We start from the raw sequence: 13,369 nt of genomic DNA on the forward strand, positions 1-13,369 counted from the left end.
CCCCAAAGCTTCAGAGCTACCCTAACTGGAATGAATTCCTGGACAGCAACCTCTGCTTATGACACTATTATAGCACATAGGTTTGCGGATCTGAGCACATTACACACAACACAAATTTTATTTTCTACATTTGAAGATTGTGGTGCATATTTGTATGGACACTGGTGTTGATTATATAAAGCCTGTGTGTTTTTTATGATATGGAATTAATTCTAACAAGACTACATTTGCTCACCAACTCCTCTGCACCCATAGCACCAGCCATTCCTGTGTACTTAAGACCCCATTAAAATAAATTCCAAGTATCAGATAACAATTCCAAATATCAGGATGACACCACTGGTAATTGCCAAACCCATACCTCACTAAAAGCCTTGATAAAAGAAGCCAAATCCATAAATCTTCCTTAACATACAGTGGAATTCTAAAGAAGTAAGGAAATCCCCATCATAAGCTGAGATAAGCAGTATAAAAATTCCCTCTCCATGGTGACAATGCAGCAAGCAAAACTGAATTGACCAATCAAAGGCTGGACTTGCCATAAATCAACTTCTGGACCACATACGCTGACTCAATGGCCTGCGCCAAACTTTACAACTTTATCAGTGGGCAACCTGGACTCCATGCACATTAAATCCAATTCAGTGCCCAAAACAGTCAAAACAGTGGCAGAATCCTCAGATTTCTCCACTGCCAAGCAATACACTGATAAGCAGCACCAAGTCTTGGCGTTCTGAAGTCCCAGCAGCCCCCACAAAAGGAAAATCATCCAAATAATAAATGATTTTCCCATTACCTGCTACATACATAACCCCTAATACAAAAAGGTTTAAAAAGCATCAAAAACAAACATGGGCATACAATAATCAAAACAATACAAGTCTTTGAGATGAAATCCCAATAACGTAAAAGAATCAGGAAGTAAAGGCATCAATCAAAAAGCTGCCTCAGTGTCCCCATTTGACATCAATGCCTCGGCATCAATACTCCTCAACAAATCTACCACAATCATCAAAAGAACAGCATACATTCCTTCCACTGCCAGACATATTTAAAGAAGATTTGTTTTTGTTTGAATCATGACTCTACAAGGGTAGTTTGAAAAGTTTGGTTTAAAAAAGCAAGTTAAACAATGTAGTCTCCATTAAGTCTAAGTCTGTTTTGGGCCTAGGGCGCTAGTTGCCCATAATCGGCAGCGCCTAAAGTCCATTCTCGAAAAATACGTCCCAATTATTATTATTATTTTTTTAATCATCTGCTTATTCTTTCAGCTGTTTGCTGTCTATCTTTATACCACATTCTTGACCAAAAATTTGTCCAAGTCCCAACCGCTCAGAACAAGACCTTTTGGATGTGGGAAGGGACAGTAAAGTGATGGACTGGACACCCAGACATGGCAACAGAGTAGTGGGGCACCTTACAGGACACTGTTGTGAACTTCACAAAAAGAGTGTCACATAAACATCTCACTATAACTCCCTTGCAGGTCAGGGTGAGCCCTCCAAAACCTACTATACCACCCCAATAGCTCTTATGGCTGCAGGTGCCACCTATATGGCAGTAAAGTAGGGTTTGGGAGGGTTTGGTGGGTTATTTTCCATCGTGAATGCAGTGGTTAAAGTGGCTTATGGGCCTGGGTCCTCCTCTCTATAGCTCACTAGCCCTCCCCCAGACTACTTAAGCCACCTCTGTGCAGTTCTACTAGGCTTTCCTATGCCAGGTACTGATGTTCTGGAGGCAGGTATGTATGTTTTTATTCTGATTCTTATGGTAGTGTGAGGGGGTAAGTGATCACTGGGGGAGTGTGTGTGGGGTCTGTACTTTGTCCCTGCAATGGTTATCTGGTCACTTTGAATACCTTCTGGGCACTTATACCTGTTTTTAGATCACCTAAGTCATAACGTATAAGTTCCATCTAGGCAGTCTCTTTAAAATTTTGATTATACCTGCAGGACGACCAAGTCTCGGTCGGCCCACATCCCACTCCTTCAAAAACGCTCCTTTTCACTCTGGGCACACAGCGGCAGTGAAAAGGCCTAAGCTGCTTTTAGATACGTCTAAAACCCGTTTTGATTATCAGCACTTGGATAACCTGTCTTTTTAATCATCCAAGTGCCAATTTAGGTGGGTTTTTAGACATATTTTCGTTTTGCTTATGAGCCCCTAAGTGCATAACCCTCGATGAAGGTTAAGTTATTTAACTTGTTATTGGTTTTTTTTTACCAGACTTTTCAAATTACCCTCATACATACAAAATGTAAAGAGCACTGGTACTGAGCATCCTTATTTTGGATGACAACTAAGGATGCCTTTGGTGTTGAAAAGTTTTCAGCACAACCAAGAAGAGAATGATGTGGATATGGTTCAATCAATGATCAGAACAATGTCAAAACATAAAATTCTATTTCTGCAAATTGGCATTTAACAAAACGAATGATGTGATCTCCACCTGTTGCATTGGGGGAAACACCACTCACCAAACAGGCTGTGAAGGAGTCCTCCCACATGGTTTAGGAATTGAGATAAAAGGAAATTATTCAAGACAAGAGAGGAGATCAATCACGTCCTCCCTCAATGGCACTCATTTTGGCTTCCTTTCTAATTGAGCTGGTCTGTCCCAGACTCTTTTTCACTTTCCACATGTCAGTCTTCTCCTAACTTTTTCAAGGTTGGCTTTTCTATTTTATCTCTTGCCTCTTGTCTTCTTCACTTCTTTCTCTATATCTGTCTGCTTATCCTTACTCATTTCTTGCCTCACCTCATACCCTAACCACACTGCAAAGCTTAAGAAGACAAGCTACAATCAAAACACTCTTGCTCCACAAATACACAGGTGTCCTAAATACCCACTTCTCTGCTCTCTCCCTCCCATCTTTTCCCATCTCCCTCCCATCATCATCTTTTCCCATCTCCCTCCCATCATATACCTGCTTCTTAGGATCCACCCCTGTCTACAATTTCACACCTGCCCTACATCCCTAGAAGTAGCTGAAGAAACTACCAAAATACTCCCAAGCCCAACCACACTTAATTGACTCAAAAACCGACAGCACCTACACTACCCAATGCCCTTTGCTAAACCTTCTTCCCTATCCCATTCCCCTCTCCCCACAATAACAATGAAGGAAGGAGAGATGTTTCCATATCCATGCCTCATGGGTTAGGTTGTAAGGTCTAATCCAATACATAAACTGAGATCTCAGAACTAGAATCTTCTAGTGATTCCACATTCTTCATTTGCCGGATTGGAGTCTATTAAAAAAATCAACATTCTTCTTTTCCACAACATCTCCAGTTTGAAAGCCACCTAGATCATTTTAATAAGGACCTTAAAGCACATGTTTTTGATATTAGCTTTCCCAGTGTCCTCATAAGCTAGGAGAATGTATGAATGGACAACAAACGAGTTAGTTCCAACACTTTATGTATTGAATGTCTACTGTCTAGAATGCTCTCTTAGAATGTATATATCCTAAAGTTTTTAGGATTTTTTATGGCTGAGTGAACCATCATTATAAACCACTTTGATCAGTATATATCACAAAAGCAGGACAACAAATGTAATAAATAAATATATAGATTCATAATTTTAGAATTGCTTCCTATGGGGCCTTTTTACTAAGCTATGCTAAAAAGTGGCCCGCATTATTATTAGCCCATGAATTTTCCCCATGCTGAGGCTAATTTTAGTGTGGCTCTAAAATGACCACATTTTTCTTTTATGAAATTAATGGCCACTTGCTAATTTTCAAATTAATGCATGGTCATTAGTGAGTGAGCCCTTACTGTTACCTATTTTCTAGGTGGTATGGGTTCAACATGCTAACCGTGTACTAATAGGTTAGCGCATAGCGATGTAGCTGCTCTAACCAATTAGTGCAAGGCACACCTACTCTCTGCCTCCAAACATGTCCCCATGCTAAAATATAAAATCTATTTTATAACTTATGAGAAGCGTGCATTAATCCTACTGCTACTGTGAGACACCTGAGAGCGTCTCACTATAGTGGTTAGCATGCATTAGTGTTTGCCACAGCTTATTGAACGGACCCCTATGTTTTTGCATCAAGGCAGCTAATTAATCATAAAGTCTAGTAAACTTTTGTCCTACCACTATAACAACTCCAACAAGCAAAAATCAATATAAAAAATATATTTTAAATAACACACTTTAATTCATATGTTTTTATAGTTTTGTAATGATTAAATATCATATAACAAATAAGCATAGCCCTAAGGAAGCATCAACCTTAAATTTCATTAAAAAGAAATATTCAAACACTTTTTAAGTAGAAAAAATATGCATAGAAATGACTTTCGCAATGCTTTAAAGACAACACAATATGATATGGTTGCATTTCAGTGACAATGTATATTCCAGGCAACTATTTGCATTAAAAGAGACACAGTCATTAATTGCAAAAAAAAAAAAAAAAAGTATAACTAAAGGTCTGTTTTACAAAGTCATGTCGCTGAGGTAACTTCCCCAAATCCCATGGGGATTTAAAAAGCTTTGGGGCTATTGCTGCACAGCTTTGTAAAAGGGGTAGGGGTAAATACAAGCCCCTTTTGCAAAGCCACGGAAATTATTCTCCCATGGCACATACACTGAAGCTTATTGGAACTGAATTGGCTTTGGTGTTTTTGCCGTGGGGAAATTGCTACCGCAGCTTTGCAAAAGGAACCCTAAATTTATGTATCACAGTATTGCAACCTTACAAAACAGACATATCCTCCTGTAATTTCCTCAGTTTTTATACTTTCACTTTTAAACTAATTTTAAGCTATACATAGTGATTCTTTTACATAGTCGCACGACTGATTAGTGGCACGCTGAATACGAAGAAGCGCATGGGAATAGAATAGGCTTCTTCACTTTCAGCACACTGCTAATTGGTAGTGTGGCTTTGTTAAAGGAGTCTAAAAACTGTAAAATCTAATTTTCATTTAGACAATATCCACTGCATAGCTTTTGTATCTGGACTGAAAAATCTATAAGGACTATTGCCAAAATGTATTAAGCTGTTAACATGAGAAGCAGCGTGTGCTAACAGCGCCTGGCTGGAGGTAACAATTAATGCAGGGGCCTTGCATGAGTAAAGGATAGAATATTTTAAACTTTACACGCATAAGCGTAGTGTGCTAGTAAATTTTTAACAGTCTCTCTAATAGGCATACCTTTGTTGACAGGGATGCTGAGACCCGCCAGCCAAATGAATACACTGCTGCTGCTCTCCATTGCTTGTTTCTAGCTCCGAGCAGCATGTTGGAACTAGAGAATGACATGTGACAGAATTCATCACCATTCCCGTCCCCGCAGATAACCACGGGAAACCATCCCGTGTCATTCTTTAATGTCTATCTCAACCTCAGTCCTTCTACACCAGCATTCCTCAATGCAAGGCTTGAGGGTCAGTGATTGTGCCCATTCATACTCTGATTCTTATGTGAGTCAAATATAGGACAGTCAATCCATTATGACATCACTGATGAGGTTGGCTCTTGGGCATTGGTGGAATGAGGCATTATGACATCACAATATCTGCTCCGGATACCAGAGACTGTCATTCTTTAGTGTCTATCTCAACCTCAGTCCTTCTACAACAGCATTCTTCAATGCAAGGCTTGAGGGTCAGTAGTGGTGCCCATTCATACTCTGATTCCTCCGCCTCTCCTTAAGGAATGACATGGGGATGGTTTCTTGCGGTTATCCACAAGCAGTGATGAATTCTGTCACCGTGTCACTATCTAGTTGGAACTTCTCGTGCATGCTCAGAGCACTCAGAACCAGAAACAACAGCGGGAATGGTGGCAGTCTGTTTTAGTTCAAGAGGGGGCCCGAGCCCAAATTTTGGAAGCTGAGAGAGGGGTTACTTTAACAACCAGCTCACAAAATTCATAAAAACGTAACAAATGGTTCTCACAAGCCAGTGTAAGCTGGCTTCAGCAAACCACTGCACACAAGGGAACACATTCCCATATAATATGTAGGGAGGGCACCTATAATAATTTTGCAAATGCCGACAACTTACATAGGGTATTTTTACAATGGAGGCAGACACAAGGGTGGAGAATAGGCGGAGCTCCCACGTACTTGGATAACTTCAGAACACTGTAAATTATGCATATTTCTGACACATTTAGGCACCCACACTTAGGCTGGTATAATTATGGGCATCTTAATGTTAAGTGTGCCAATACTGGATTATACTAGTGTTTTATAACTGAAGCTGGGTATCCAGATTCTGTAATAGAACAGGTTTCTACCAAATGGCCTCTAAAACTGCCCCCCTTAGAAAGTAATTCTATATAGTAGTATAGTAAGGGGGGCAGGGAGGTGGACCACCCTGGGCATCGGCTTGGTGGGGGCACTGGCACCTCTCCGCCTCTCCATGCCACACTCCATGCCCTCCCTTGCCCCCATCCTAGTAACTCTTTAAATCTTCGCCAGCGCATGCAACTTCTCAGGCCTCCTGCTCGTGCTGGCCAGGCTTCTCTCTGAAATCACTTCCGGGTCATGGGGGTCAGGAAGTGACAACAGAGGGTAAGGCAACGCTGGCGCAAGCAGCAGGTCAGAAAAGCTGCTCGCACTCGCAAGGATTTAACGAGGTACAGGGATGGGAGGTTGTGTGTGTGGCATGGGGGTGGGGAAGGAGGTGAGTACAGAAGGAGTAGGGGAGCAAAGAGAAGGGCAGAGGGGGCACCGTCTACCCTCGCTATGTCACTGATAGTGGTGCATAATTTTAAGCACCCAGATTGTACCTATTTGGAGTATGTTTTATAAGGAAAAATGGGCAGGTACATTTCTATATAGAGTATTTGAGTAACAGCTCAAAAACATGCTTACATTCAAGGTGCAATTATTTAAAATCAGCCATAAATCTAGTGTAGATGATTGCGCCTGGATTGTATGAGAATGTTTTTTTGTACTATTTTATTATGCATAAATGTGTGCTCCATCCAAACTCTGCCTGTGTAAACAGCCACCCATCACATGCAGGTGCAATTTTCCAGGATAGCACTTAGCTAGAAAATTGGCTTTGTGCATATTTGTGTACATATGCAAGTTACATTTAGGCTGCTCCCTATACTGTAGGTTACCTCCTTTAGCATATGCCGATTCCCACATCTACTGCGTAGCATGGAATTGTCAAAGAATGGGAGGGAATGGGCATGTAGTGTCTCTAGTAGTTAATGCAAATTAGCTTACTACGTGTTGGCATTTAATACAACAGATAACACAAATCACTTAAAATCATCTAGTACAGAGGCTTTGCAGTTACCAAGCAGCAATTTGGACAACTTCCATGCAGTAACTGCAAACCTTTACTTCAGTAAAAAAAAAAAAAAGGCCCCTATGGCTAATAATCTGAATTTGCACAGCATGCTTCATCTAAACTGACTGCTTCTAGGGCAGGGGAAGGCAACCTTGGTCCTTGAGGACCCAGTTGAGTTTTCAGGATTTCCCCAATGAATATGTTTTAAGATCTAATTGCATGCACTTGCCTCCTCTGCTGCTCTTGTGTCTTGGCTTCAGAATGATACAGACTTGATGGGGATAGTTAGAGAATACGGGGACAGCCTTGATACAGCCTGCACGGCAAAAGATGTCGGCATGTTCCCTAGCCGACAGAGCTTCAAATAACAAAGATAAGTGATGAAAAGCTTTTAAATAAGTTAAGATAAGTTGAATAAGTTAAGCAAATAATTAAATTATAAAAATGCACACAAATAAAAATAAATGGGATCGATGACAATTTAGCAGCTCTTCTATACAAAAAGTGTGAAGGAATTACTGCGCTAAATTCTGACGATCCAAGAAAGGGATTTGCAAAGATCAATTGATTTAAGAAAACAATATATCATTGGTATATGATCGCACATTATTGATATATAAGTCTGCAAATAGAGCTCATGCATATTCATAGGGGAAATCCTGAAAACTTAACTGGATTGTGGCCCTCGAAGTTGCCCACCCCTGCTCTACGGTTTCCATTCTTAACTCATATATACATGTCAGCACCTCTGGAATACAAGTAACAGCATTTTTTCACTGGAAGCATAATAGCTCATAAGATAAATGGAGGCACAATATGTAAAGTGGCCTGAGTTCATAGTAGATCAGGAATTTTAACTTAGAACTTCCTAGTTCTCCTGCCTCAAATCTAATCTCTGAATGGCATGTTCTGTCATAAATCCTACACCTCATATTGCAGCACAGTATATTAATCAGTTTTGCTTCTAATTGTTATGAGAATAATAATGATGAACCTCTTTAGGTGCTTCTTGACGGCAGCGGTTGCTGTTCCACCATAATTCCATGGCTGCCACTAAACAGGCAAGTAGAAGGCCTACTGCTAAAATGCAAAAGACCCCAGCAAAACTATGAAGCTTCAGTGCCTTCCCATCAGTCTGTGCATTGGCATGGCTGTTAAGATCACATCGACCCATCCGTGGCCACCATTTCTGTTTCAGGACATCCAGGTCTCCTGTGCCTTGTAATTCAAGAATCCTGAAAAAGAAAATATAATTTACTGTTAAAATGTTACTTAAGAGATCATCCAATATTTTCTAAATTTCAAAATCCTGAACAAAATAATTACAATTATAAGACCTGGAACTGGTGCCTGCAATTACTTAGTCTGTTAACTGCATTTCATTCGATATCATGTGAATACACATTTTTATTAATGCCTCTAGACATTTTTGCCGTGCTTTGATGTGTGTATAACTTTTATCTTTATATACTTAAATATATTTTAATACTTATCTAAATAGGATGGCAAGGTGAAAACTTTTCTTAGCCGCCTGCAATATTCAAAATGCACTGTTGCCATGGCAGTGGTGCATTTTGAATAGCACAGCAGAGGAAAACACTGCATCGCCTTCGACCGGGGCCGCACAAATATTTCACGGGGCCGCAGGTTGGACACCCCTGCTATAAACCATTCTTTTAGTGCCGCTTCTGATGGCTCTAACACTGAGTGATGCATAATAATAAATGAACAATTATGAGAAGAGGATAAAGGAATGTTGTTATCCCCTATGCCAGCTAATATAAGATTGATGGTTTGAGTCTGTTATTGTTGGATGAACTAGAAATTTTGCAGCATTTTAGTAGCTCCTTCTACTTCGTATGACTCAAATTTTCATTAACCTCTTTTGACATCTTTGTAAGCATTTTTTTTTTTCCATTTGAAAATTTTAGTAAAACAGCTAACAAATTATACATAAGACCATAAGAGTTGCTATACTGGGACAGGCCAAAGATCCATCAAGTCCAGTATCCTGTTTCCAACAGTGGCCAATCTAGATCACAAGCGGTGGTGTAGTAAGGGTGGGGGTGGGGGACGGTCTGCCCTGGGCACCGTGTTGGTGGGGGCACTAGCATCGGTTTTCTTCTCTGTCCCCCCTGCTCATTCCTGACCCTATGCTGCGTGGGAGCGCCCCTTCACTTCCCTTGTACCTCTTTAATTTTCCCGGAGCGAGTAGTATCACAAACATGCTGCCCATGTCAGCTCTTCCGGAGGTTGTTATAGGGGAAAACACCCTCCAGGGATTCAAGACAAAGTTAGACAAGTTCCTGCTGAACCGGAACGTATGCAGGTAGGGCTGGTCTCAGTTAGGGGCCGCCGCGGGAGCGGACTGCTGGGCACGATGGACCACTGGTCTGGCCCAGCAGCAGCAATTCTTATGTTCTTATGTCACTTCCGGGTCCTGCACCTAGGAAATGATGTCAGAGGAAGAGCCGATACGACATGGGCAGCAAGTTTGTGATGCTGCTCATGCTGGTAAAATGAAGAGATTCGGGGGAAGGAAAGGAGGCGTGCGCGTGGCAGGGAGGGTCAGAAAGGAGTGGGGTGGCAGAGAAGATGGCAGGGGAGGGGTGCTACCGCCCCGAATGCCACTCGCCCTCGCTACGCCACTGGTCTCAAGTACCTGGCGAGATCCCAAACAATAAAACAGATTTTATGTTGCTTATCCTAGGAATATGCTATAGACTTCTCCAAGTCAATCTTAATAATGAGGTATGGACTTTTCTTTTAGGAAGTTATCCAAACCTTTATTTAAACCCTGCTAAGCTAATTGTCTTTACAACATTCTCTGGCAATGAATTCCATAATTCAATTACTATTTGGAAGCTTCATCAGAAAATTGTAGAATCAGCTGCCAGGCATTTGGGGGCTGATTCTAGAAGCGGCGCCTGCCACAGCAGGTGCTTACAAAATGGCACATGTCAATCACCGCCAAGCGCCACTTCCAGAATCTTGGCTTGACGGGATCCTAGGTGCCGGAAATGTAGACAATGGTTTCACATGCCTACATTTTCGGTGCCTAGGGTCACAACAGAATCATGGCCAGCAGCACACAGTGACACCAAAATCTAATGCCTCCACTAACCATGTCCCCCTACTGGGCTTCAGTGTCATTGTGCACTGCTAGCTGTCAGGGAGATAGGTACTGGTCGGGGAGGCTGCTAAGCAGCAACTATTTTTTACAATCACCTTTTAATTAGTTTTAAATGGTGTTTCAATTACTGTGTCGTTTATCACCAATTAAAATAATTAAATTAGATAACAGTGGGAAGGAACCCTTAGCACATCCAATGTTATTTTTTTTATCAGTGGCTGGGCAGTAATGCTAACCTTAGCACACAGCTAGAAAATGAAATAACTGAAAAAATGACATTTATGGCTGAATTAAAAATGGGCTTAGTGCAAGGGACAGTCCCACACTAGGATATGCTAAGCCCATTTACTAGTGCAGCTTGAGTTTATTTGAATGAAGACAGCATAACAATGATCTTTCTTTGGAACAGTAATTTTTATCAATGGTATGCAGCTTTTAATTCCATCTTAGACTGTTTAAGAATTTTTATGCATTTTATCCAGAAGTGTTTTATCATCATTATACATGCGACACCGACTTCTAAGTTAGACTACTGTAATTTGTTGTATCTAGGCCTTCCTATGAAATCTTGGAAAAAAAAACTCCAGTAGGTCCAGAATGCAGATTGCTGACAGGGACAAAATAGCATGACCACATTTCCCCTGTTTTGGCTAAGCTACACTCTGGCAAAATGGTAATTTCATTTTCAAGTGCTGATTCTGATTTATAAATCCTTACATGATATGGGGCAAGACTATATTTTGATCAAATGAAAACCTTATATACCTGAGTTGGTTCTTCTGTCCCGAGATCACTGAAAGTTAAAATTATCAACTTTAAAGCAACTTGAGATAGTGAAAGATTTACATCAGAGGCTAAGTTTTAAGATTGCCACCCAATAGAATAAATTCCAAGGGGAAATTCTATCTACAAACTTTATCTTAGCGTTAGCCACACCTATGGAGGTGTGATTCCAATGCTAATTTTTTAAGCGCCAGAAGCTTCTTTTTATAATAACTCTTAAATGGCATTTCCCTCTTAACTTAGATGCTGGTAGGGCGCCTACCGGATCCTAAGTTAAGGCACTGTTTATAGAATATGGGCAATGGTCTTTATGGCCCATATTCTATAAATGGCTCCTTTTACTAAGCTGCGATAGCGTTTTTAGCGCACGCAGAATTTTAGCATGTGCTAAACCCACATTACGCAGCTAGAACTAACGCCAGCTCAATGCTGGAATTAGCTTCTAGTGTGCGTGGCAATTCTGCGCGCACTAAGCGCACGCTAAAACCACTATCACAGCTTAGTGAAAGGAGCCCTTAGGCGTCAGTAGGCACCCTACTGGTGTCTAAATTAAGTGAAAATGCCATTTAAAAAACATTTTAAAACAATTTTGAAGATGCCTAAAAAATAAAACCAACCAGCACCAGAATCATGCCTCCACGAGGCACGATTTAAGTCAAAGGTAGGCGCTGGAAATGTAGGCCTTGAAAATTCTGGCCTACATTTCTGGCGCCTACCTTTGCCAGAGGTGTGGTTGCTGTCCCTGTCCCATTCCTGTAAACTCTGCCTTAACTGCACAAGCCTCAAACACATGATTTTAAAGTGTTTGCGGCTTGAGCAGATGAGGGCACAGCTTGCAGGGATGGAGTAGGGACAGGAAAATAACTCTTGGGGACAGGATGGGAAAATGAGTTCCCACAGGGATGGGAAAAATTTGTCCTCATGTCATTCTCTAGTGACAAACTTCAGGCACAGTTTATAGAATCTGGACCACACCTACATATGCATCATTATTCTAATGATTTGCTTACACAGACAGATGTAAATGTTAGCATGCACATGATAGAATTACCCCTTTTAAGGGTAGATCCCCACAGTATTTCCCTTTGAAAAATGTGACTAGCCATACAATGCATGGATTTGTATATCTGTCCTTTGTGCCATGGGGACAGCTGCAAAATAAATATGACAAAGTATGTATGCTAATTTATAAATGTTATAAGTCCATATCTTTTCCCTCTCTGCTGCGTAATTCCACCTATTTTTCTACATATGCAAAAATGTATGTGCTATGAAACAGTGCCCATCATTTTACCTACATATGGATTGTGCGGGGGGATAACAATTTTCAGCTTTTGTTTTTGTTAAAATAAGCCTAACTTGTTTGCATAAAATCATTTCAGCATTCCCTTCCTTATGGATTGTGAAGCAGCAACGCAAACTCTGAAAAAGAATCATTTTACTCGCTTTCAGACATATAGCACAGTTCATCCTTACCTCTGTGAGAAGATGTCCCTATAGGGGCTGCCATGCTGGAGAGCTATTCCATACCCTTTGCTACTAATGCTGTTGCCAATTACTGTCACTGTGCACTCGTCATCTGTCAAAGCAGCAAATTCTACCACTGTTATATCCCACAAGAAAGCATAATTTCCTTTTTTTGCCTGTGAAGAATAAAAAGAATGAAGGAAATTATAGCTTGCATTCTCTGTTTTTTTTTAAGAATAATAAGGCGTTGTCTTCAATCACGGTACGAGACAAGAACATTAAATGAAAACTGTCATTCTTGGAATGACAACAAAATGAAGGGATCATTTAAAGAATTGATGTTCTGATAATAGTCACTCCTTGTTATGCTAAAGACGAGGGACTTGATTTTCCCCACAAAGTACTGTAATACATATACAAAGCTTTCCTCAAATATCAATATTCATTGGAGTTCAGACCAAGGACTGTGTGCAATGTGAATCATTGTACCTAACATAAAAATGTGAGAAACCTTTTTGATTTAAAGAACATCGGTGGATTCAGTTGATGGTATTGTTAATTTTCTAATATATTCCAAAACTACTTTACTTATGTGTTTCTAGCACACATGTCAGATATACAGAAAACAGTCATAGGGACTGAATGCAAATGGATGAGTATTCATCTGTACAAGATAATAGTGCTTTACCTTTTTCACATTAATTAAATT

The 13,369-nt window shown here is 40.5% G+C and overlaps 1 protein-coding gene across 8 annotated transcripts in view; it reads right to left on the reverse strand.

Moving 5' to 3' along the window:
• The window catches only part of GRID1 (glutamate ionotropic receptor delta type subunit 1), a 1,864,061-nt gene that overhangs the window by 68,482 nt on the left and 1,782,210 nt on the right, over positions 1-13,369 (reverse strand). For all 8 annotated transcript variants that reach the window (XM_033941939.1, XM_033941936.1, XM_033941932.1 and 5 more), the window contains 2 exons: positions 12,670-12,836; positions 8,272-8,512 (listed from right to left, as the gene is read on the reverse strand). In XM_033941939.1, the coding sequence (XP_033797830.1) occupies positions 8,272-8,512; positions 12,670-12,836 (408 nt within the window). The remainder of the gene's footprint in view (positions 1-8,271; positions 8,513-12,669; positions 12,837-13,369) is intronic.

Source organism: Geotrypetes seraphini, chromosome 4, assembly GCF_902459505.1.
Source record: "Geotrypetes seraphini chromosome 4, aGeoSer1.1, whole genome shotgun sequence".
NCBI classification, from domain to species: domain Eukaryota; kingdom Metazoa; phylum Chordata; class Amphibia; order Gymnophiona; family Dermophiidae; genus Geotrypetes; species Geotrypetes seraphini.